At 41.7% G+C, this 26,399-nt stretch overlaps 1 protein-coding gene across 2 annotated transcripts in view; it reads right to left on the bottom strand.

Moving 5' to 3' along the window:
* CLCN4 (chloride voltage-gated channel 4) overlaps window positions 1-26,399 on the bottom strand; it is a 45,051-nt gene that overhangs the window by 6,724 nt on the left and 11,928 nt on the right. For both annotated transcript variants that reach the window (XM_059839738.1, XM_059839739.1), the window contains exons 2-10: window positions 24,342-24,493; window positions 23,870-23,969; window positions 17,791-17,978; window positions 12,307-12,429; window positions 10,560-10,766; window positions 10,388-10,468; window positions 9,322-9,867; window positions 7,158-7,344; window positions 3,450-3,848 (exon numbers count right to left, since the gene is read on the bottom strand). In XM_059839738.1, the coding sequence (XP_059695721.1) occupies window positions 3,450-3,848; window positions 7,158-7,344; window positions 9,322-9,867; window positions 10,388-10,468; window positions 10,560-10,766; window positions 12,307-12,429; window positions 17,791-17,978; window positions 23,870-23,969; window positions 24,342-24,485 (1,975 nt within the window). In that variant the 5' untranslated portion in view covers window positions 24,486-24,493. The remainder of the gene's footprint in view (window positions 1-3,449; window positions 3,849-7,157; window positions 7,345-9,321; window positions 9,868-10,387; window positions 10,469-10,559; window positions 10,767-12,306; window positions 12,430-17,790; window positions 17,979-23,869; window positions 23,970-24,341; window positions 24,494-26,399) is intronic.

Raw genomic sequence — 26,399 nt, 5'->3', positions numbered from 1 at the left:
CATCAGTACAGTATGTGATTCTCAACCTTCTCACCCCACATATTACAAGCCCTATTGCAATTTAAGGAATGATGTTAGTTTTGTCTCAGCTTGTTTCAATTCATACATCCAATTTCAAGTGTGAATATGCCTGCATAGTTCTTTGATATATGGTCTGTGCTAAGAGGTAACATTAATCAAACTGAAGGTAACTCCCACCCTTTGATAAAAACCTTTGACAGCTAGGTATTTCCTTCCCAAAGCTGCACCCTAAGAAATGGGGCCAAGCATTTTGGTTACCACATTGCTGGTCCCAAGGCAGCAGTGACCCTGAACAATAGTGATTAGCCAAAGCCATGATTTCACTCTTCCATGTCAAACACCTCTCTAGAGAAATTTGAATGATGCAGTACTGTGGAGTAAATTCAGTGGCATCAGAAAAATGGTGGATTTTGTATGCAGTCTCACTGGATGGGGGAGTGGGAGTAAAGGTAAAACAGAAGATCAGATCATTTTTGCAGTCAGTGGGTAAAAAAAACAGATACAGATTAACAGAAAGAGCAAAGCAAATGGATGACAATGTCATCTGGTTTTACAGAGCAATCTATGCAGGCTCTTGTCATAGCTAGAGAGTGAATTAATTCTTCCAAATGTGAAACAGCCTCTCATATTCAGGGGTTCACATTTCACAGCCTCTACCGACTACGTTGATCTCTCAACTCCACACTGGGAAAAGCATATTATACAGGCCACCTGGCTATTGTCCAAGGCTCTGCCTTTTGCATGGTGCCTCTGGAGCTGGCCAAATTTAGGAAAAGCTTTACAGTGTCAAAACCCTCACTCAGTAAGATGGTAAAGTAGGTGTCATCTAAAATGTAGACACCTCTCCCCAGAGGGTGACTCTGCCACCCCACTTGCCTACCTACTCAACAAGGATCAATGGAAGGAGGACACAATCCTCCTGACGATGCTGCTGAGCAATTGGAAATGTCATTGCCATTCACTTCACAGGTATTTGATGCATTTATAGAGCATGCTCCACTCAGTAGAAAAGAAATTACGTAGCGGTAAATCATGAGGCAGATAGCTTTGTGGGAAGGGGTATTTGATGCAAGACTCAGCAGCTATTGCCTTCATCCAAGAAGGCAAGTGTGTGAGAGAATTGGAGTACTTCCCCAGAGTATTCCCTGGACCACCATACTACTGATGCACAATTAATTGGGCCTGAGAAAGAAGCTGAAATTCTTGATTGAAACCATGTCTCTATCAGGTGCAAAGTGCTCTTGCGTACAGGTGCCAGAGCTAGTTCAAACTGAGGAGGCATTCTGCAGGGCACAATGCCATGGAAAAAGAGATACTGGTGAAAGAAGAGATCCTGGAGTGGGCCTGACTCTGCTTTTGGTCAGACCTCATTCCCTGGCTGAAGTGCTGCACGGATGGGGCTTATGCTGTTCTGAGATGTAACTCCAGTATCTCTGTCAGGCTAAGCAAGTGAACCTGAGCAGGTGAATCAGAGATGCTTCACCTTGTGTGAAATTTCTCTCTTGGTAAGCAATTTTATGGCTTAAGGAGAATTGGTGTATGGCTCCATGCTCACAACCATGAAGCAAGCTGAGATGGAGTTTCAGAACACATTAGCTACCCTTGTGGTAGTGATCAACAATACCAACTCTGAAATTCAGGCAAAGAACTTCAGAGAAAGAGGATGAGCAATCAAAAGGTTGCTAGCATGGTTTGCCCTGCTCTGTACTGGTACCATATACTGTGTCTTTCGAAACCAATTCCAGATTTTAAGTCACAAGGACACAAACCATACTGGAAAGATTAACCATCTGTCATAATGTCAGCACAGAATGACAGCACTCACACTCAGCCCAAGGTGAAAAGGGTTACCAAAATCACTGGTGGCTGAGGACTTCAGAAAAACTTATCTATGCATGTAACAATTTAATTTTAAATACAAGTTCTGTCTCATTTTCTATAAAAGATGCTCTTAATTAGAACTGATCAGGAGACAGTACCTTTTCCTCTGAAAGATGCAGATGTCAAACAATTTTTGAACAGGAAAGCATTTTGATGTTTACTGAGTTTAATTTTAACTGATTTCTTTCTTGTCAGTTCATGGCCTGAAATTTTCTCACATCTTCTGGCAAGAACATTCAATCACACTGCCATTTATGACCTGAAACAAAAGACTCAGTTCCTCAAAGTTCTTTGACTGACTTCAAGCAGCCTCTGATCTTTCTGATTTTAAAGTGAGGGTTCTGCATCTTCAGTACATGCAATTTTTCCACTGACATACCTTCCTGAAAAGGAGGTGCAAAAAAATATTAACTTAGGAGGGCACCAAGTATTAAAGCCATGACATGGCATGGGCAGTATAAAAGACAGACCCAGGGTAGGTTAAATACATCTAAAACATGTGCTTTAAAGATTTTTGTTTTAGCTTTGTGGGAACTGAGATGGAAAGTGACCTTCAAAAATAATCCAAATTTTCCATTTATTAATTTTCTTGAAAATTTGAAAAATATGTGAATTTCCATCAGAGACAACAGCTCTTTTAAGGTGCCTGAACAACAGGGACGAAACAAAACCATGCAGAGAAGAATAATTCCAAGTCAAGGAGATTTGGATATACCAGACTTTCCACTCCTCTGCAAAGTGCAAGGCAACCATGCCCAGATGGCATCTTGCCTGCCTGCCCAGCTGGCCCTCAACACCACAGGACTGCCAGAAATGGGAGCAGACAGTGGGCCAGCCTTGCAGACCTCTGCACTTCTGGATGCCCTGGGTCCAGAAAAGGTGAAAAAACTTGCTTTCATCCAATACACTTGTTCTTCAATCCCCACTCAGTCATCAGATCAACCAGGAAAGGACCTGACAGTCAAAATCTTTAGTGACCTGAACTCGGACTCTCAGGCAACAAGCCAGCTATGCACTGGATGGCAGACAAAATTCACCCATCTTTACCAAAAAATACTGTGCACTGAAAACTTTCCACCTGTAGCTCTAAAAGCCTGCATGTGAGGAAAAACTGAGGCAGAGCAACAGAAAGGAGCACAGGCTATTTCATCCCTGGGTGATCAAAGTTCATGACTGCCCCAGCCCATTCTGGAAGCCCATGGAGAGGGATAGAAACTGATCACTACACCGGCTTTTGGTCTGGTTCTGACAAAGATTCTGGCATTTGAGTTGAATTTCTCTCTGTTGTCTCTAAAAGAATTTTATTTTACTCTTTTGAGTGACAGCAAAATTAAGCCCACAAGGGTCAAGCCCAGAAAATTCTATCAGGTGGTATGATGCAATAGAAAAGCTTCTATGTCCTACTAACCAGTAAAATATTTGAAGAAAAAGTTAGATTTGGTGCTTGTTTATCCATTCTTCAAGGTGAATAACACTGTTACATTAACCTCCTATCTTGTCTAAACTCCTTTCAAAACCAATCTTTTGGACATTGACACTCTACTTACTTATTGCAAGGATCAGCTCTCGTCTCTGCGCAAATCCAATAAGTCTCTCCGAGTCTTTGGAAACCACCACGGGGAAGCCATTGTAATCAGTCTCTTTGATCAGTGTCTCGACGTCCTCCACCGTCATGCTGTCCTGGGTCAGCACGGAGAGAGGCGCCTCGCCCCGCCTCGGCCTCATCACGTCCGTGGCCAGCGTGCGGTGGGTGAACTCGTCCTTCACATCCAGGAAGGGGTAGCCATTCAGGTGAATGTGAGCTTCATAGATCCCTTCTTTCCCAAAGGCATCTGCCACCCACTTGCTTGTGACAGCTGCAGCCATAAGAGGCACAATGTACTCCAGACCTCCAGTTAGCTCAAACATAATCACCACCAGGGAGACTGTCATTCGAGTAACGCCACCTGCCAACAAGGAGAAGTCTCAAGTTTCTCTCAGGGCTGGTATACATATTAAGCAACTCACTTATATCTTTGAGCCTTACACTCAAAAATGCATGTAATTATTTATGCTGAATACTTTACCCTTATACTCTTAGGCTTGTTTCTCTGCAGAAAGGTATTTTTCATCTACTGCAATTTTCATCACAAAGGTTGAGGGAACTTGCTCATGCCAAAGCTGCTAGCATTGAAAAGCAAACAATGAATGCTAAAAGACAGAGCTTTAAAACCAGAAAGGATGCCAAAAAAAATCAGCTTTAATGGATACTTGAGAAAGTAAAATTGAACCCTGCTGTTAGCCCTCTAAATGACTCCAAGAATCAGTTAAGTGCCATGGCAGGTAGGAATGTGGAGAGGTGGCCTTCACACCAGCGTGTCTATTGCAGTCATACTGAGGAGAAAGCTGAGCATTATCTTTGGGCACAACATGGTTACAAAATCCTGCTTGGAGCAGCTTAGGGCCACTGCAAGAGCTATGTTACAGCTTAAACCCTTGCTTTAGTATCACTATAGTAATACAGTTTGAACTGAGTACAACTTGGTTTGAGGCCATCCAGGCATGCAGCCACAGGCAGCATTGTAGCTGTATTTTTCAATCTAGTCTTTCCACGTTAATTTCATAAGCAAGCTCCTCGCTCCTTCAGTTTACATTAAAGGATAAAAATAATCACATAACTGAGGACAAGTGTGTATGTATCTCTGAATTATTAGGTAACATTTCTTTGCCTCTGTTCAAAAGGTAAATGTAATAAACCTGCTATTTTTAGGACTCAAAATACAGCCCCATTTTAGATGAGAAAAATCAGAAAACAGGTCATTAAAAGATCTTTTTATCTAGCAGCATACAGAAATATTCAATTGTTGATTACTTAACACTATGATCCAGATATGAATTTCATCTGAGGAATGCCTTAAACTTCTGACTGTGAAAAGCTAAGAGCAAATACCAGAGTAAGGATCATTTAATATTTACTCCCTTTCTCTTACTTCAGGGAAGATAATCTTTGGTACAGAACAGCTCAAGTACAAGCTGTGACCATTCTACTGTATGTCTCACCATACTATTAAAAGACACTGCACCTTAACTTGGACCTTTTAAAAGAGGAAGAAATTGCAGCCTCACCTTGAGTCCTGTGTGCAGATTTGGGCATCACAATATAAAAAAAAGACATTAAGCTATTAGAAACCATCCAAAGGATGGCCACTAGGATGATGAAGTGTCTGAAGGGGAAGCCTTTCGTGGAGTGGCTGAGGACACAGTCTGTTCAGCCTGGAGAGGGCTAAGGGGAGACCTCATTCTGGTCTACAACATTCTCACAAGGGGAAGCAGAGGGGCAGACCCTGATCTCTTCTCTCTAGTGACCAGTGACAGCTGACCCAAGGGAATGGCCTGAAGTTGTATTGGGGAGGTTTAGGCTGGATATCAGGAAAAGATTCATCACCCAGAGGGTGGTTGGGCACTGGAAAGGGCTTCCCCAGGAAGTGGTCAAAGCACCAAGCCTGACAAAGTTCAAGAGGTATTTGGACAATTCTCTCGGGCTCATGGTGGGATTTTGGGATGTTCTGTGCATGGGCAGAATTTGGACTTGATGATCTTGATTGGTCTCTTCCAACTCAGCATATTCTATGCTTCTATAATTCTAGGCTGACTAGCAGATCATCTGAAACACCAGAGCCAAATTTTTGTGCGTTATTTATTTAATGAATATTAAGATCATTTATCGTAAAGAGGAAGTGCTTTACTTGTTTGGACAGTAAAATTAATCCCAGCTTTTTAAAAAATGTCTACACTGCTGTGGGTGTTCACATCAAACCACAGGGATGGCCCAGACTGCCTTTATAACCTCTAGATAAAAACAGGCCCTTTTGAGGCCAAATTTATCTGTTCATTTGCCTGGTTTTAGGTGTGTATTGGCAGATAAGACTGATCTTTCCCATATCTCATTTTTCCATTTTGACTGTGAGGGGTATCAAGTCAGTTAAGCTAGGTGTTGATATCTACATTACAGACATTAAATTTTCAAGAAAATCCCACCCTTCCTTCCTCTATGTTGATTGCATTAAATTATTATAAATATTAAATATTTATAATATTATATATATAAAAATATATATTATATTGATATATATTAAAATATGTATTATTTTATATATTTATATATTTATATATTATATATTATTATATTATATATATTATTTTATATATTATATTTATATATATTTATATATTATCATATATAGTATATATAATATATATTATATATAAGATATATCATCTATTAAATATATTATATATAATATATTATATATATTATAAATACATTATTATATATACTAATACATATTTAATATTTAAATATTAAATATTAAATATTTATTAAATATTTGTTTATAATATGATATTAAATGATCCTGCTTTTCCAATATGAGCATCCAAATCTGAAATTTTTCTAGCTCTTCCTTGAGTACATCTTTAATGTCAAACCTACCCAATCACATTACTTGTGTGCTCTGTCTCTCCATTATTTTTTCATATGTTGATGATGATATCAATAACAGCAACAAAAGGAGATAGAATATGCAAGTACACAAGGGAAAAGATATGATCAGGTAAAAGCATGCTCAGATGGTATGCTTGTAACATTCTTCTTGCATCTATGGCTAGAAATTTGATATGTGAGATATTTTTCAATGATCTTGCTTTAATTGTTAACAGATCACTGCTGTTATATCCAATAAATCCTTTTGATTGAGTGTCATGCAGTATTGGCTTATGATCAAAATGTAAACCAAAATACAGCTCAGTTGACCATAGCATGACACACAGCCAATAAGACCCAGAATTTTTGCCTCTGTGTAGCTTAAAATTTAGCAAAAACTGAGATATTTTCTTCCTGCACTGAGAGAGAGCACAGCCTAAACAAGTAAGTAGCTTTAGTCCAGTTACAGTGAATTTCATTATATCAAATGGAAAAAATGCAAGCAAAAGTACTCCTGCTTGGAAACCTGCAGCCTAACTTTAATTTGTTCTTTCCTTTTCTCTGCTTTTGGCAGACTACAAGGAGTAGACATCGATGACTGCAAGCCTTTCTGTTGCTGACTATCTGGCAGATCACTGGAGCAAACAGTAGAGGAAGCTGCCCATTCTTTAGCCCATCACGCCTTGATTTCAACTTCTGTTGCACCCAGAAATGCCAACACAGGGCCCTCCAGAGCATGTCCCCAAACATCAGTGTTGGTCACACACTAACCAATGACCAGCAGAGACCGTACCCAAGCAAGCTGCTGCTCCCACCATGGCATAAAGTCCTGGTGTGACACAGTCTGCCCCAGGTCTGCACCAGTTCCTGAAGATGATCCAGTCATGATGGTGGTATGCCAGCTGCTCCACTCCAATCCCAACCATCCTGCCAGCTATGGCTCCAACAGCCATGCTAGGAATAAAAAGGCCTGAAGGGATCTGGAATGAAACATAGACACATGAGCACCTTGACAAAAATGGCAAGTATCAAACAATTGTAATTAGCAGTAAGAGAACCAAGTTTCCGTAGCCTCATGGCAGCCTACAGGGCTGATCCTGTGGTCTGACACAGTTTTCTGCAGTGACTGAGTTTATGTGGCTGCACATGTATTAATAGCTTTATAAAATGTTCGTGCATTTTTTAAAGAGATTTTGAATCCTATCTGCTGCATCCCATTGAATTACGGAGATGAATGCTGTTTCTGAACAATAGTTTGCTTTTGAAGTCAAGATGTTCCTGGCTTTGCCTTTATTGCTTTCTCAGCAGGAAGTCAGGAGCTGCTGATGGTTCTGTCATAGGCTTGAGAATAAGCTTAACTGAAATCTTGATTTCACCCTCTATCAGATGGAGCACTTTATGGTTTTATTACTACTTTTTCAGGCTAAATCAGACCAGATTTTAAATTAAATGTCAAATGAAGAATAAAAATTCAGAGAAAGGGGGCTGACTGCTCAGAGGCAACTAATTCTCCATCTCAGTTTACAATATATTTTCCAGGAAGCTCTGTGAATCATTACTTTGTTGTCTGCTATATAGACAAGTCCCAAATCATTAAAAACAGTATTTAAATGAGAATGGAGGGGGGAAAAAAGAGAATGAAAATGTACTTTGCCTTGGATAAGTGCATTTCCTCTTAGATGCCAAGTGCACCAGCAAGTTAGAGATGTATTTCCTGCTGGAGAAGACAATTCAGATCTGTGACAAGGGCTTGCAGGCAGCTTTTGTCGTTTTCAGAAAGGAAAGCCTATTATGTCTTTTTAAGTCTGAAAATATACCTTGAGCTTCCTAGAGAACTTAACTAATCACCTCATCAGCACAGTCCAGAGGCATCTAGGGCTGATAACAGTGGATGCTACAGCCCCCACCCCATTGTGTTAACTTTGTTGATGCAGCTCAATTGAGTCTTCTAGATTTAGAGGGTAAAGCTATTTGGTCTGTTCTTTTACAGACTGGTTGAAACTCTCAATTGCTTCTAACAATTTTTTAATATATACAGAATAAATAAAGAATCACATTCTGAATAAAGAACCAAAGCTTTTCATGAACAAGCATAACAAAGGGCTGTCAGCCATAAATCAGTTTCTAGAGTGAAAGGCTACACTCAGTTCAAGTGTAGTGTTTAAGAGAAATATGAGATACTTTAGTTTTGAGTATGGTATAAAATATAGTGTATAACTAAGAAAAGCTTCTCATTGTCTGCAGTCACCAGATCCACAAATAAATGCTCAGATAATGGGAGCTGTAGACAGACAGAACCTGTTTTTTATGTTCTCTATTAATCAGACATATAGAGTTCACCACAAACAGTTTGGTATATATGGAAAGCTTGGATAAATCGTTCTTGGACCTTTCATCAGTCATTTATGGGGAGAAGGACTTGCTGAAGGAAAAAGCTGCAAATCCAGAATATTTAAATGACACATCAGTTAGTCTTCTCGTTCATTCCCCTTTTTTTCCGAGCTACAGTGCTTAAAAATATTCAAAAATAGACCTTTTCAGCCACTTTTATATTGCTGTGATGCTCTAAATGTGTAAAATAGTAAATTTAAAATTATTACTTCCTTGAGTATAGCCACCTTGAGGCACATTAAGACATTAATCCAACAAGACAAACAACAATGTAAATAGCCCATATCCATGAGAGAGCTGAAAAACAGCTGCAGTGGGAATCATCTTGAAATTGCTTATTGGCAGCAGCGGGTTTAAATTTCCACACAGATTTCTTTTTCACTTAACAAAACGGCAGATGACTAGGAGGTGGAAAAGCAGGGCTCAGGCCTGTGCTGCCACAGGGGCCCAGGGGGCATGGTGCTGGCAGGCAGATGAGCCAGCAGCACCTCAGAGCTGGGGCAGGTCAGAGCCAGAGAGAGCGCAGTGCCCACGGCAACCCATCTGCAGCCCGCGCTCCGATTTACCTTCATGCCAAAAGTGAATATCGTGATGACAATTTTGAACACCAAAGCCAAGGCCAGCTGCCACATGGCAGAGTAGACTCCAGGGCCAGCAGGTCTGTCGGGAATGTCATCCACGGGCCGGGTCATGTTGGGGTCGTTGATGTAGTCGCAGAGCTGCGAGGACTCCAGGGCCCCGCAGTCGTTGAAGAGCTCGGAGATGAGCTCGCTGGTGCTCCTGCGGGTGTAGGGGTTGGGGTAGGCGATGATGGCAGTGATGGCTGTGATCACAATGACCTCCAGCACCGGGTATTTCCCAAGCCTGGTGGTTTTCCTCCTCCTGCACCAGGCGATGTTGCATCGGATGAAGAGGGTCCCCCAGAGGCCCCCAAAGACGCCGAGCAGGATGAAGGGGAAGAGCTCGGCCATGTACCAGGGGGTGTGGTACTCCACGTAGAACAGCACCAGCCGGCTGTTCCCAAAAGGATTGATGGATCTCAGTGTGAAGGCAGCCACAAGAGCGGCAAAAAATGACCTCCAGAGGGTCTTCAGGGGAAAGTAGTAGCTGACCTAAAACCAAGCAAAGACCATAAACATTTCACTGAGTGTCACAGAGGGTACTTCCTTTAACTACCACCATCACTTGTTTCATTTGACCTTACTGCGAGCACTGTACCTTACCACTGCCAGAACGTGTTCACAAAGGTATCAGAAAAGGCATTTTCAGATTTCAGAAAAGGAGTAGCAACTAGTTTAAAATTGATAAATTTAAATCCAGAGTTGCTGCCTAGAGAGTATAAGAAATGCTTGACAGCTTGGTCCATGCATTAGCTAGCTGGAGGCTGGAGAAACCTCAGCAGAGGGATACATTTCCATACTGAGTCATCTAATTTGTTTCCAGAAAGTCAGTGCCCTTCTGCTACTGTTTAAGCTAAAATACCTGGTTATTTCTTATTACTGGAAATCATAGATTGTTTTTTGTTATAGGGGAAAAATAAGCATATAAATATTTGAAAAATAAAGAGTAATCTTGGAGAAAGGTATCAAACTAAAATATGTTTACTGAAGCAAGTGAACTGCCAGGTCTCACCTCTTCCAGACTAAAAAGCACACCTCCGATTGGAGCCCCAAAGGCAACCGAAACTCCTGCAGCGGCTGCAGCTGAAAGTACCTACAAAGCAAATGTTTACATACAAGGCATGAGTTGTTTGAAACCCTGAGCAACCAGACAGGGAAATTAAAAATTTATGAGCCAAGCTCACCTCTCTTCTCTTTCCTTCATTCTTGCTGTACTTAGAGAAAAGGCTGCTGAAGAAGTTTCCACAGCAACAGGCCACATGGACTAAAGGGCCCTCTTTCCCAAGGCTGAGGCCTGAAGACACCACCAGAACCAAGGTGACTGTTTTGATTAAAAGTGTCCATTTTCCCAGGTAGCCCCTAATAATGAACCCACTCAAGATGGTTTTTATCTGGAAAGCAGGAAGAACATGTTGAAAAGATGAACAATCCTTTTCTACTCTGAACTTTTAAATGGAGTTAAAACTCCAGCAGAGTTTAAAAAGTTGCAGACTGCTTGAAAAGAGACAGTGATGGAGAGAAAGAAACTGTAGGTAGGGCAGCTTTCCCACAGCAATATCTGAGCAGGGGTTAAGCAGACCACACTTTTACTGCAGTTACGGGTGGTCCCCATAACAGGCAGTAAGGACTCTCACAGAGATCAATAGAAATATGAAACTCTTACATATCTCCTTGGCTTACAAGATCAGAGTTAAGCTGGATTTGAGTTTAACAAAGCAGAAAAAAAGCAAATCAACAACAACAGACTTTTTCCAGATAAAATGCACAAAAAAGAGTTCTAGATATTTGGAATCACTGCGCCATTAAAGCATGCACATATTATGAGATGAGAAAGTCCAAAAGATCATATTTCTACACATTTTGTCTTAATTTTGCTAGTGAGCGGCTCAGAAAGCACAATGCATGTGCATGACACAAAGGCTGCAGGGTGGGATTTGGGTTTGGACTCTAGGCATGCAAATGGGCTGGAGCTGAGCCTCACCTCACACGAGGGATTTACCACTTGGAAACTGGCTTTGTAGTTAACTATGAGAACTTTTTAAAACCACAAATATATCAAACACATAACAAAGACACACATGACTACTTTCAAACATGTAAATTATTCAAATATTTTAAATTATTTGTGGTGAGTTTTTTTGAAACATTTGGATGCTTCTCTTAGAGATCAAGGACAAAAGTATGCCAAGATTTCTAAGCTTTGGGCTATTAATTCTGTCTCCCAGATTCCTAAATAATAATTCTAGTAGTTCCATAGCACTTCTAACAAGAGACTGCCCTGATTTCAAAGAGTTTTAATAACTCTGCTGGTTGAATTACAAGGTTTTTCATTTAACAGCTTAAATATGGACTGAGGCTCAATATGTAAAATATTGAAAACCAAGTAGATATTTTAGCTGCTATAAAGTTGTCATGCTGGCACAATGTACATTACTCTGTCTTTAGAAAAACAATTTGCAAAAGACGTGTACCAGACACTTTTCAGGCATCCCAAATGATGGGCATCTTCAGCAGTTTAGGAAACCTTAGCTTTGTAGCCCACACTCTTCTTTTTATTTCACTTCTTTTTAGAGTCTAGCCTAGAAAATAACTGGTTTTGTAACTGGCCCAAGTAATTTCATCCTAGGAAAATTCTCTATAATCTTCTAGTGAGTATGTCTCTTGGAGATGTTGATTTTAATTCACACTCTGGCAACGAACAAGTACGTGCATTAACCTGTCACAGTGACATATGAACACTTTTTACTATGAAAAACTTAGATGATCACCATAAAAGCATAAAAAAAGGAATGAAGGCAGATGAGATGGAAAGACAATTTTCTTTGTTGCTATGCTATCTCATAGTACAGCTCTAGAATGGGAAAAGGCAGTAATTTTTTTGTTGTTGTGGTTTGGGTTTTTTTGGATATTCATGCACAAAGGGAAACTCACCTCTGGGATTCCAGAGCCACAGGCATAAGGAGCAAACACTCTGACCAGGGAGACTGCCAGGAAAGCAAAACATAGAGCCCACATAATGTACAGAAAATAGTTTAGAATGTAAGCACTTGCACCCTAGAAAAATAACAGTAACAAACATTGTTAGACAAAAGCAGATTGGCAAATCTCACACTTCACTTCTACTAGTGATCATGATGGCATGGAGCCTGATTTTTCATTTACATGATAAGTGCTGCTTTTCCTCAGGAAGGACACGTAGCTTTATATACTCCAACAATTTTATTACTGATGGGAAGAAGCAGCATACTAATAAATACCTAACCCAGTCCACAGTCTGTTTGCAAGGGACCCAAATACCTTAAACTGAGCATCTTTCAGGCACTAAAAAATCCAGCTAACACACATAAAGTTCCAAAACATCAAACAAATGCATCATAAGGGCAAAAGCAATAGGTAATGAAAAGGCACCTAATGAAGGAATCTGCTGTGTTCATCCCATGGTGGGGGGCAAGGAATGAGACCCTGCTGGGTATTTTTCTGAGGGCTGGTATTCAAAGGTCAGTTCTCCAAGCAGATGCTGATTTTTCAAACAACATCCCTGTGTATATCAGTGGCCAGTTCACAAACAGGAAGGGTAAAACCATACAAGAATAATTTCTTTCCATATAGTGCTGGCCACGATAGGATTGAAAATCATTTGAAAACAGCATAGCTTGGCAGAACCCACTCACATATCTCAGGCTTATTACTGACTGAAACAATTTTAAAATATTAGGGCAAAAATTACCATCTTCAAACTGAATAGCTTTACTTTTCTAGTAGAATGGGAATGCTAATGATCATTAGCAATGGTTTACTGTGCAGTGCCATAGTGAAAGCACAGTCAATAGTAACCTTCAAGTTTCTACATTTTTCCAATGGTCAAGTCAAAACCTTTGTTAAAATCTGCCTTGGAATACCTCTGCCTCTTCACATGTATATTTTTTTTAGATTAATTTCAAAAACCCACCTACATGGACAAAAGAGAATCTACTCAGCAGCATCAAATCAATACAAGGAGCTTAAGCCTTCAAACAATATCCTGTAGCAACATGACACTACAGAATAAAAAACTGAGATGAATCTCAGTGCATGAATTGGTATGAATCCTTCACCTCTAAGTGAACTCTTCCTACCGGATGCAATCCCAGCTGCTCAAGAGCATCAGGGCCCCTGCCTCTGCTCTGCAGGACAGCAGCCTGGATATCAACATTATGATAAATCAAGTAGGAAAACAGGCATTAATCAATTGTATCAGTTAACAGAGCTGGCAAAACCTTGTTCTCAGTCATAAAAAACTTAAGAGATGAGAAGTCTCCCTGTTTTCAAATCTGCAAGGAATCAACTTTTAACAGCATGGATGTTTGCTAGCTTCATTTTCCAGGTGTGTCCAAATGAAAATGCAGTAAGGATACCACTAACCCTTCTCCTTATGGATGTATCTGGAAGAAGGACAGTCTGTTAAGCTGGTGCTTGCTGAAGTTAGCAGCTGGCTTTGCTGATGATAGCAGAATGCTGAAGCAATACAGTGCTATCCCCCAATGCCCTGAGACTGAGCAGTCATGGATCCCACACTGGCAGTGATTGACATCTGGCTGTAGTAACCAAGGGTCTTTGTTGCTACAGCTGAAGACAGTCTCATGAATGTCTTCTCTAGTGCTTTCAATTACAAACAGCTATGACAATATTTACTCTTCCTCTAGAGAAAACTCTGGATATCTTGCCTCAGGGCAAAATCCTCCTGTCAGTGTGAACCTGGAATACCTCCAAAGAAGGCCAACACCATTGCAAAAATTTGGCCCTTCTAGGGTTCAGTAGAAGCTGTAGTTTTGCTTCTAAATTCACTGGAGAAAAATTAACTTTGTTTCTTTTTACTTCTTCTTCTTTTGCATCTCAGAAGTCATAAGAAAACTCTGTCAGCTCGTTACTGCAGTCACACATACACCTACAGTGCTGTGGCAGGACCCCACAAGAGTCTGTATGGCCAGTTCAGTCTTAACCCTTGGGACATCTTTCATTGTTACATTTTCCAGATATCTGGCATTCTGCAGGTTCAACTGCAACAGCTTCTAATGATTAATAATATGAAAACCTTTGGGAAGTGAAGTAGCAGTAACTCAGTACAGCAAATGGTTCATTTCTCATCCATTACATGCCATTACTAAGGCTCTGAATCAGTGAAAGCCTTGAGCATGTACACTGGAGTCAGAGGCTGGAGCAGATCACCAGCAGAGCTGATCCTGCTACAACCTTTCCCATGACAGCTCAGAAGACTCACCCTGGAAGCAATAGTGATGAAGCAAGAAGGAAAACTGAGCAAAATTTTGTATTTTAGTTTGCAAAATATTTCAGATCTGGTGTCAGTCCAGTTTAGATGCAAATGGAACACAATTGAAAACAAGCCTCACAAACTCAGACCACTGAAATAAACCCCATCCCTCAGGATGCCCTCCAGTGTGTGGTTACTGCAGAGGCCCCGAGCCCTGCTCGGACCTGATGGGGATCTCACAGTTTGCAGGCTCTCTCCTATGGATGTCACAGCAGTGTGTGTCCTCAAGACTCACAGGTTCAAGGCTGCAAAATTGAGAAGTGGGTTCCAGGTTTAGGGAAGCTTCCTTGTCCTGCAGCTGTCAGCTTCATGACAGGAGATCCAGAAGCCCTGGGATAGGAATTCAGTCCATTGCTGAATCCAGTGTCATGATCCATGGAAAAGATGAGGTCCTTCCCTCTGCCTTGGACATGTGCAAGCCATCAAAAATGGGGTCCTCAGCTCCCAGTGAAGCTGGGCTTGGGACCAAACTGAATCTGAAGGACAGGGAAAGTCCAGATCACCAGTGACACCTAATGACCTTTTGATCTGCCAGTGAATTTGAGGGTTTGAAACCTTCTCACACCAAAAAACCCTCTTCACCTCCTCTTCAGAAGTTGTTCAAGAGCAGAAGGGTGAAGGATAATTTGCCTATAAAACATTGATTAGGGAAGAAAACATAGCTTGGTAGGAGTCTAATGGGCTGTTATGTTTTCCATTATAATTTATAGCAAGCCTCTGCTTTGGGCTCATTTTATGGGAGCACTAGAATGGAAACATTTTTCAAGAGATGCCATAGGAAAAGTCACAATTCCCCACAAAAATGTATGTACAGGGTTTATCACAGCCATAAATTGGCAAAACCACAAGGAAGAACTGATCTAAATCTCAGTCCTCAAAATGTCAAATTTCGTTGGCTCTGACGAGAAAGAATCACAGTGATACTTAAAAAAAGAAGGCATGTCAGACCAGAGCACCTTTAGGGAAACTGCTCCAAATACTTTTTGCCTAAATTGTGCTCCAATGTGCACTGGTGTTTTATAGGGCTCTTCTGTAAACGTCAGGCACAAAGTGAAATATAGGAAAAAAACCAGCAAAGTTATTCTGAAACTCAGTCAAATTCAGTGTATTTTGATACCTACTAAAATCCTCTACCTCTACAGGAACCATACAGCACAAAACTTGCCCATGTCATAAGCCTTCTGAACAGAAGCCTTTTGAACAAAACTGAAGTTTTCCTTTTCAAATCCACATTTTTATTGGGCTTTCCCTGGGATTTCAGTGTAACAATAACAGACAGATATATTATTAATCTTTACAGCCTCCAGCAGACCCTCAGGAACCCACAGATCTTAGAAGCACATTTGTTTCAGAAAAGAAACTAAAACTAAGCCAAGATGAACCTTTTCTTCTTTGTCCTACTGTGACAATACACAGGAGGTGAGAAGCTCAATTTGAACACAAAGTGAGTGAAGTTTCACAGTGCTCACCTGGCTGATAACTTTTCTAAAGGCCACAGCACACAACAGTCATGACTGCTGGTTTCGAGAAGCAGAAGAAAGCAATAAATTTTCTCAAGGACATGCATCTTTCCTCTATTCCAGCCAAAGTAACAGAATGACAAACACATGCACAGGATTTCCAAAACCCCTAATAATTTTAACAGTTTCCTCTTTTTTTCCCTTCCCATGTTTTGTTTTGGTCTTTGGTTTTTTTGGTTTGATTTGGGTTTTTTTTTGGTTTTTTTTGTTTTGTTTGTTTGTTTGGGGTTTAGCTTTTGTTTTGGGTTTTTTGTTCTCTTACATTACATCAGCCCTATGCTGTAGCTTTACATCAGGATAATATTTCTTCACTTTCACAAAGACACAGCCACCCCAAACATCTGTTAACGAAGACCAGGGAGAACCTAGCAAACCTCTGGCTAAGGGCAGCTCAGCACTGTGACTGGCAACCTGGCTGAGAGATTTTTGTCTCTGATCATGTGATGAGAGTATGCAGGGACAGTGAGCACCCCACTGCTTCCCCTGGGGTTAACTGGAACTATAGAAAATTGAGCTATATGTATGCACAGACACTCCCACCTTGTACTTCTTGTCCTGTGAAGCTAAAGCAGCACTGAAGGGAGCATAGATGATGCACTTGCCTGGCAATGAAGTTGTCCTCAAACACTGTCTGCAGGACCAGACAACCTCCACACTGGGGGGAAGATCTGAGACAACCTCTCCAAATTACCCACCCACACATCATATTCAGTTTTTGTCAAATTCAAGTCAGACATGAGGAGAAAGGGGGGATTTGAGACAATAATTCTGCCAAATATTTGAGTTGTGAAGGGATCAATATTATTCAATACATTAAATAACTTAGGCTGAAAATGAAATGTGGTTTTTTTGTATTTTTTTACAGGTATTATCTTCCAAATGGTGTACAGAAAAACTTCTTTTTGTTGTTTTCAACATGAAACTTTCACCCGCTTTGCTTTGAAACAGCATTCTTTGTATTTAAAATTACTATAATTATAAAAAAAAAAGTGTGAGGGAAAAAAAATCTGAAAATATAAGTTTCATGATCAGCTTTTTCCCTTCCTGTGCAACAGCCCTGCAAATCCTTCACTCTGGTGATCCTGAGTGAGCCCACTCTTTCCCCAGTTTTTGGTGCTAGCTAAGTCTCTTGATGTGCCATAGAGAGACTGATTGCATAGGATAAACAAGCAGTTCTTATGCAGCTCCCAGTATCAGAAGACATAAAACCCCATCTGCAATCCCAAAAATATCCTCATAAATGTATTTGTCAGTGCTCATCTTTTTTTTGTCCCATAAAATTATGTTTAAAAGGAAAAAAAGAAAATGCAGCTCGGGTCCCCTGGTGATTATGCTATGTGTGTTATGAAACACTTTCAGTCTAATACTGATAAAAAGAGAGTGCAATCTCACAGTTTTCCAGTTTCTATTGCACTGGAACCACAGGACCTCCTTCAGGTTAAGCAGATACTGCTTGTGGAAATGTCTTTGTTTGCAGTGTGCTCAGTTCATTACTTTCAGAGCAGCTCTCTGGAGGGACCATCAGCATCAGTGCCCTATGAAGAAGGGCACTGCCCAGCCTGCTGTGACCCCCAGCTCACCCCGTACCTCGGACTGGCTTACGAGCAGCTCCGACCATTTCTGCCACTGGGGGCATTTGTCCCTGTCATCGAACGTGGTTTCATTGGACGTCCAGCAGCACTGCTCGTGGCTGTACCAGAAGGCAGACAGGCAGACACCCTCCTTCAGGTCTGTCATCCAATCCACAGCTAAATCTATCACTCCAGCCAATGTACCTGGGAAAGAAACGCAGGAAAGGAAATGCTGGCATTGAAAACAATCAAGTTGCAAGGACAACAGATCTGATTTTAAGAACAGGATAAAAGCTGTGATTTGGGTAAGCAGGCACAATGTAAGGCTGTGTTCTCAGCCTGGAGAAGAGAAGCAGCCTCCCAGCTCCTGAAGGGGGCTTATAAAAGAAATGGGGACAGACTTTCTATCAGGGCCTCTTGCAGTAGGGCAAGGGCTAACAATTTTAAACTAAGAGAGGTTGATTTAGACTAAGTATAAGGAAAAATATTTTTACAACGAGGGTGGTGGAAACATTGGAACAGGTTGCCCAAAGAGGTGGATGCCCCATCCTTGGAAGTATTCAAGCTCAGACTGAACAGGATGGCCTTTAAAGGCCCCTTCCAACCCAAACTATTCTCTGCATAAATACAAACATGCTAAAGAACTGGGGGCAATAGAAAGTTTTTCTGACCTTCAATGCTCTCTCATAAGCTTTTATTTGAAACATTATCATTTTCACACTGACTGATGGGCGAGCAGGGGAGCTACAGCCAATGGCAGCCCTGCAGGCTGTCCCAGGCAGGTTCCCCATCTGGCTGCGATGGGGAGGAAGGACACTGTGCAGGGTCTCTATACACACACCTGGCCGCGGGTCTCAAACCCCACTGTGTATTTCAGGGCTAATGGAGGAGCAGGATATCCATGTTTGTGTCCAGCTTTACTGGTCCCAGCACAGCAACCTTTCAGAAGGATGATTTCGTTACAGATACAACATAATGCCAAATTCTGACTCATGAACGTAACAGAATAGGGCTTTTGATATGTATGTACAGGGATTAGCAATCTGGACATGCAGGAAAAAATTATCCTTCAACTCCTCCGCGTACCACAAGGCTTGTCTCAGCTTCTCCCCGGTAATTACACAGAGCTACAGTGACACCCGCTGGCCACCAGGCACAGACACAGGTAAACTGTGTCTACGCAGACGCCAAGAAAGAAAATTTCTGCTTCTCTAAGTCATTTGCTCATCAGCAATAACAACCTGCCCCAGCAGCAGCACCCTCAGAGCAGGTGGGTCCCCAGGAATGCAAGAGCAGCAGGAATGGGAGGCTGGGAGCAGCCAGAACATCAATAGGCAGACCTGTGTTCTGTCCCTATACCCATCCTTTCTGGAAAGAATTAAACCACCAACAGATAGAAGAGCCATCTAGCATTTTTCCAGATCCCTCTCACATACAATGGAAAGCAGAAGTCATCATTACTTTTACAAATAATCATTAATAAAATTCCAGGAGACTGCTAATTGATTTGAACAGAATTTATCGATGCACATCAATGTACTGGGGAAAAAATATTTTGTAAAATGCAAACTGGTTTGGTTTTATGTTTCCAAAATTTAGAGATTTGTGGCTCCTGCTAAGAATGCAATTACGTGAAGCAGGGGTGAGGGATGCTCCCTTTCCCCCAGCAGCTGGGGCACACAAGTGGGTCCAAGAGCTGATTTATTTCATCTGGAATTAAAGTTTTCTGATTTTCATTTCTGTAAAAGAGACAGGGGGAAAACACATTTCAAATAATTCAAGAACCTTTTTTTTCCCCTCCAAAGACCAGAAAAAACCCACGGGTTCTTCTCCCACCCTTAAAAAGGATAATTGCCCCCACACTGACAAGCAGTGGTGCTCAGGGTAGCAGTGAAGAATTTCTGTTGTATAAAAATAACCTGAAGCACTATACAGATATACTAGACACATGACACACACACAAAAAAAGGCTGCAGAAGGGAGTGATGATGTCTTTAACAATTATTTTCTTTCATTAAGATCTTGCCTTAATTTGGTTATTCTTTACCATTTTTCCCAAGTTTCCATGGAAACAATGAACCATCCTGCTAGATGACGATGAATCATTGCATTGCTGGCAACATCAGCATGCAAAGCCTCCTGCTTTGCAGTGAGCTCTAAATTCTCCTCCAACTTTCTGAAAGTTTCAGAAACAAGGAATTTTCATCTCCTGGACATGAGCACCAAATGCTGTGCCTCTTGCACCTCTGGATGGATCTTTAACATTCTCTGTAACCTTCAAAGTTTACACTTAACCATATTAAGCTCCATATTAATGCTACCTAGCACAAGATGCAAAGGACGAATGTGTTTCCCCAATAAAGTTAATAACCATACTGAAGAACAAACATTCAGTTCTCTATGATAACAGCCTCACAGGCACCTCAGCACCAGCAAGACAATGTGCTTAATTATAGAGCTGATCTAATCCCTTTTGCCAAATCCTTAGGGATCCACATAGAAGGAAAATGCTTTTTACTACATGCAGTTTACTACACCAGCCTTCAAGAGAAGAAAATCATAAGGAGGCCCAGGATAATAATGCAATAGTGAATGCTTCATCACCTATGTGACCAGACCTAGAAGTTTAAGTTCTGACTTTTTGCAACTTTCAGTGAAATTAATGCAAGCGCTAGACAGTTCAGCATCTCAAGGTCAAGCTTTTAATTTCTTGTGCTTATCCTGGCTGCCAAGACTGTAATAGAGCATAAATTTATCTCCCTGCTTCTCCCATCAAAGGAGCTGACTTTGTTTCCCCTTCCATGTAACCTCCTGCTAGAAGGAAAAATAACGAAGTACTCCAAAGCCAGACAATGCTGAACTTCATTTTAGATATTAGCCTTTTACCTCTCTCCTTTTCCTTCTGTTGATGATGGCAAAATTCTTCCTTTACAGTGCCCTAATGAGAATGCTAAAGAATTGCTTTGAAAAGATAGTTTTCATGCACCTGTGTCAGAAAACAGCATCACCCAAGTGGTGCAGCACAGAATTACAAAGGGAATTCTTGCACATCCAGCCTCAGCCTCAGAGCATTTCAGCATTCAGTGTGACACTTTTTGTCAGGTAGCTTTAGAAAACACAGACACTTGCTGATCTATAAAGAGCATATGTTTTCAGATGGCCAGTAGTAAGGGTTAGGCTGAGGAACAGCCACTGGCCTGCAGGCAGGATAGGCCCAGCAAAAATTCTGAGTTCCTTAAAAACAAATGCCTAAAAATTTGGCATCCATATATAAATTTTTAGGCTCACTCTCCATGCACTGCTTTATATGAGGAAAGCATGGAAACTCTGACTGAGACAGGCCCAGGCAGGGTTCAGTATCTTTTTCTTGACCATTGTGTGAACAGTCTCCACCTGATCTCCTCACCAAACAACATTTGTGGGTTTTACTGTTCCTCCCCTTTTCTCTGCAATTAGCAGGCTTTGGCTATCAAGCCCTCATTTCCAGGAGCTCCTTAGTGCCCTTCCTGCCATTTGACTGTGTCATACACCATCATCTCCCTCCAGCCTGATGTTCAAGGTCCTGTGGGTACTTGCCACAGACTGGAGGCAGTGAGGGGCTCTGCTCAGGCTAATTTATGTGGGCACCCTCACACAGGAAACTATGATATGATCCCAGTGGCTGCTGTTAGATTCTCAATATACGTTGGTGTTATCTGTAACCCTGAAGCTGGCTCTGCTGTGAGCAGGAAGCCAGAGCAGAACCCACTCCAGACATCCCTTTCCCACCTACACTTTTCTGGGACTAACAAAGGATACACGTTTGATAACAGTCCAAAACCAACAAGAACTCTATATATATATATATATAGATAGATATATATGTATGTATGATATATGTATCATACTGCTAAATGGGATGGTCCTCTCCTTCCTGCCTCCATCAGCTATATTTTGTTTGCTTATGGCTCTGGGGTGACTAGCACTGCTGAGCCCACAAACCAACTGAAAACGAATCTGGCCAAAATCCATTTTTTCTAGCAAGTCAATCCATTTTTTTCTAGCAGTCATTCACTCCTCCAGTGCAGCTACACATGCACAGAGCAACAGGGCTCAGTGACAGATGCACTGGAGAGCCAAGAATTGCTCCTTCTGGCCTTGTTGGATCGTGTTGGCAATAGAGGTGCAGCCTTTGAGGCTTTCCAAAATCTGAAAGATAAAGTTTACCAAATTGATGGGATTTAGGCTTCTAGATCAGTTAAGCTCCATTTCAACTCCTGGGCCTGGATAAATGACCCAAGTGCTTTTGGAAACTTGTGGAAGCCCCTGGCAGCCTCTTCCCAAGAGTCCCATCTTGCTGTCCTCCATGCCCAGCACAGGGACAGCAGGGGCAGAATGCTCCGTGGGACCCTGATGTCCTGAGCACTGCTGCTGCCACTTTTCCCTTTCTCTCCCACTCCTTGCCATACTTTCTGCTTGCCTCTGGTAATGCCTGGACCCAGCTGCTCAAGGGTTCACCCAGGGTCCATCCACCGAGCCAGGCTGCTGCCCTTGGAGCAGGAGCAGCTTCTGCCTGTTCAGCAGAGGAGGGGCCATGGAGGAGCCAGGATGGCCCATGCAATCCCATCTGATCACACAGATGCCCTCCCAGCACGCTTTCTTCTCTGAGCAGACAATATTTTGCAAAGAGAGAAAAACAACACAAAGTGCCTCTTGACTGCACCACCATCTCCTCCCTCCCCAAACCTGGTTAAGATACCTGACTAATTTGGTTTGACTCTCTGAGGTAAAACATGCTGGTCTGCACCCTTGTCGTGGAAAAGGTTGCAAAAGGTACCAGATCTCAGCTGTAGCTTACCCTCAGCCCCCATTCCCAAGCTGGGCATTCCAGTGTTAGGGCTTATCAGAGGACAGTGACTCTGGCTTTTAACAGCCTTGAGGATTTCAGCATGAGATTTCATTGCAAATTAGAACTGAATAAAACCTTCTGGGATGTTTTTACTAGAATGAGAATGTGTGCATGTTTACTACATTCTTTGTATGAGGAGAGGATTACTGAGGCCACTAGAGCCCTCAAGGGCTTGCTCTAACTTTATTTACAGGCAGAATTCTTCATCCCATATGAGACCAACCCTGGCCTTCAGGCAGGACTCAGCAGCCCTGGTAGTACACAATCTATCAGACTCTCTTCCCATCTCACTCTCCCAACAAAGTTTTTGTGGAAACAATTACATGTCTATGAAATTACATAATTTGCCAAACACGTCACTTCAGAAATGTTTTCTCAAGAACTTTACCAGTACTTCTGAAGCTCCTAACAACTGTAATGAACATATTAACTTGACAGATGTTGAGCAGGAAATTCCCATAACTCCTTGGAAACTGGGAAACTTCACAGGGTGCTTTCACCAAGCAGCATGACACAGGAGCACCCTGACATCACTGAAAAAGCATAAAAAATGGCAGCTGTCTGAGCTGGGTCAGAGAAGTGCAGCTTTCCAAGCAGGAAGATGTGCTAAACTGAGGAGAAGACAGGAACAATTGAGGAAGTTAATGAATTTGCCATGTGAGTTTGAGCAGGCTGTTGAATATGTAATGTCTGTCTGGCCTGGAAGCAGATCTGAAACCAAGTCTGAATCTGTATTTTGCCTTCATGCATACATAAAGAAGATAACCCAGAGGAAATAGCAGTTTATAAAGCCCCCCTTTGAGTGTCCACAACCACTATTTTCCCCACATCATATTTTTGACTTGCAGAATTAAAGTGATGACAAGAAAAAAAAAATCCAAAAAATAAAATTGACTTCTGCAAAGCAAAGATTCAGAAAGTCAAAGCAGTCCATTGAGTATGAAGCACTCAAATGCAGAGTTCCCAAAGCAATAGCAAAATCCCTCTGCTGGTGAAAATATTTTTTTCTAGGTCAGCACTCAAAAGGAAACTTCGCAAGTGGGTATCTTTATTTAGAATCATAACTGCATGAATGTAAAGTTGTCTTTTTAGCTTAAAAACAAAAGACATCAATGGAAAGACAATGACGTACAAAGAGAAGCAGATGGTGGTGCAGCAGCTGGAGTGAGATGCTTCAGGCACAGCTGTAGCACTAAGATGTACATACCTGCCAGTAGTCCTATGAGAAGCATTACAACCCATCCTGACCAGGCATCCAGCAAACTCTTGATGAACTCCCATATGGATTCTTTACTTTTGCTTGTAATCTGAAATTAAACACACATATAGATGTGTTGTTGATTCAGGTTGACAGTTTTAGAGTACAAAGTTTAACATAATTAAACTCCTAGATGGTACATACAATTTCTCCACTCTCTATTTCCTTCAGTCCTAATCATTTACTCAGAGATGCTCAGCTGATTAAGTTGCAGCAGCCCTTTCACACTTAAAAACTCAGGACATCCCATGTCCATATATTTAAAAGTTCTCCTCAAGTCATCCCACATCTATATGTTTAGAAGTTCTCCTCAAGTCATGCAAGAAGGTAGGAAGCAGTAACTTTGGAAAACTGCTGGGTTTTGTCACCGCCAGGATGGCAGTGGCCCAGGGCTGTGACACATCACAGCTGACAGCGGTACCTTGCGGTGGCGGTCAGTGTCACGCGATTTCTCCCGCAGCCAGTCGATGGTATGGAAATCTTCGTAAGTTCCAACATCAGGAAAAGGCTCATCCAGAAAATCCATCAGGTTGCCTGAACCATTCATGTCTCCTGCATTGACCATATTAGGATCTGTATGTAGAGGAAAAACAAGTTTGTCAATAAATTCAAGCAGTTTCGTCAGGCATTTCAGAACCAAGTTTTCTGAAATACCTCCACAAGCCAGGAAGTGAAGACAGCACGAGCAGTAGTCCGGGGGGGCACACACAAACTATTCATATTTGCTTTTAAGAAAGCAGAGGGAGAAATATCCACGACAGATGGTACTAAAGCACAAGAGGAAATAAAAGATAGCTGTCCCCAAACTAAAAGAAACAAGAAGAGGCATTTGATGGGAACTTGGATGAGGGCATGTTGGAGTATAAGAATGTCTGTTCCAGCAATGTTGTCTGTTAGGGACATTGGAACAAGATGGGCAATGGAGGAGAAACCAGAATCAAAATGTACAAGAGACACAAACCTGACAGAGCAAACGTGAAGAACACGAGCAGAAAGAAACCTCACCCCTCATGCTAATTGGAGAGCTACTGGGTGTGTGCCTCTGGGATACAGGCTCAGCTGCTGAGAAACTGGCAGCCAGGGTCAGGAGGGCTCCAGCAGCTGGGCAGGGGTCCTGGGCTGGGACTAGAGGAGGCAGCTGTGCACTTCTACATGACTTAACTAAGTGCTGTTCTAAAGATCATTAATCCCATTCATCCTAAAAGAGATGCCTGGGAAATTACTAATTTCCAGAGAATACCTAGGGTTTTTAATCTGAAATTATATGTCTAAAAAAAATCTGTTATCATGAAGTTACAAGGGAAAATCACAAAAGCATATAAAAATGGGGACATACAGATTTTAGGGGTTGTATAGAACAGATCCTACAGAGCCTGTAGCTCCTTGGCTGACACAAGGTCACTTTTGCTGGTCACTGATGAGGCCACAGCACAGCACCAATGACTGCCACCCATTTCATTCCACCAGGTATAGAAATGGGAATTTCACAAGAATTTGAATCTTTGCAATTGTGAGGAAATTTCCTAACTCTGTTATTGGAACAGGCTAAAATGTAGCAGATAAGCTTTTAGTGGGCTGTCTATAAACCCTGATGCTCTGCTCAGCCCTCTTTACTTGGTGTCTTTTTTCTTCCCCTCTCCCCATTTTCATCTGTTTTGCTTGAAACTTCACCGTGTAATTTTTTGCCTTAGTGGGGACTTCAGCAATGTAATAAGCATGAATACTCAGCTCTGTCAGTCTCTGCTCTCCACTGTGTAGGGTTTTTGGGTGACACAGACAATGTGCTGAGCACAAGCAGCTGAGAAAAGCATTATCTTACAGGCAACCAGCAGGTCACCATTATACCGTTAAGAGAAGCCCTTTCAAATGAGGAAATCAAGTAATCTCCAAGCACCAGGGCTCGGAGATTTGTTTGTCTGAAAAAGAATCACAGTGAATCACAGCGAATCACAGCCCAGGGAAGGAAACTCAATGCAGAGCAGGTGTCCCATGCAGCGCTGCAGAGCACAAATAAGCTGCCACAAAATTGGGTGATTTAAAAAGCAGAAGTTGAGAGGAGCAGCCATGGAGAGCAGCGATCCTTTGCCAAGCAGGTGAGAGCAGGCTCCCACGCTGGAATCTAAAGGGGGATGGCTGCCTGACTACAGGAGCTGAAGCTGCAAGGGGATGCTGAGCTCAGTGTCTCCTTCCAGGACTGGAAAGGGAAGCTGAAATGAGGTGAAAGGATTAGACCAGGCTATTACTTTGTAACATTGTGCTACCTTGCAGATCATTTGCTTCACCCAATTCTTCCTGTTATAGCTGGATAATGAGACGATTGGCTCTCACAATTAAAAGATAACTACTGTGTAAATACTAAGAAAAGCTTTAGTGATGTATAGCTATGTTATTGTAGTTTAGATGTCCTCTGTTCTCCCCATGGTTCCCTTTTTCCCCTGTATTGTGACCATCAGACAGCCTGGGTGGTCTAGCACAGGTA

The sequence above is a fragment of the Haemorhous mexicanus genome, chromosome 2 (assembly GCF_027477595.1).
Source record: "Haemorhous mexicanus isolate bHaeMex1 chromosome 2, bHaeMex1.pri, whole genome shotgun sequence".
Lineage (NCBI taxonomy): Eukaryota > Metazoa > Chordata > Aves > Passeriformes > Fringillidae > Haemorhous > Haemorhous mexicanus.
Note: the sequence above shows the minus strand (reverse complement) of the source record. Positions and strands in the feature narration are given on the sequence as shown.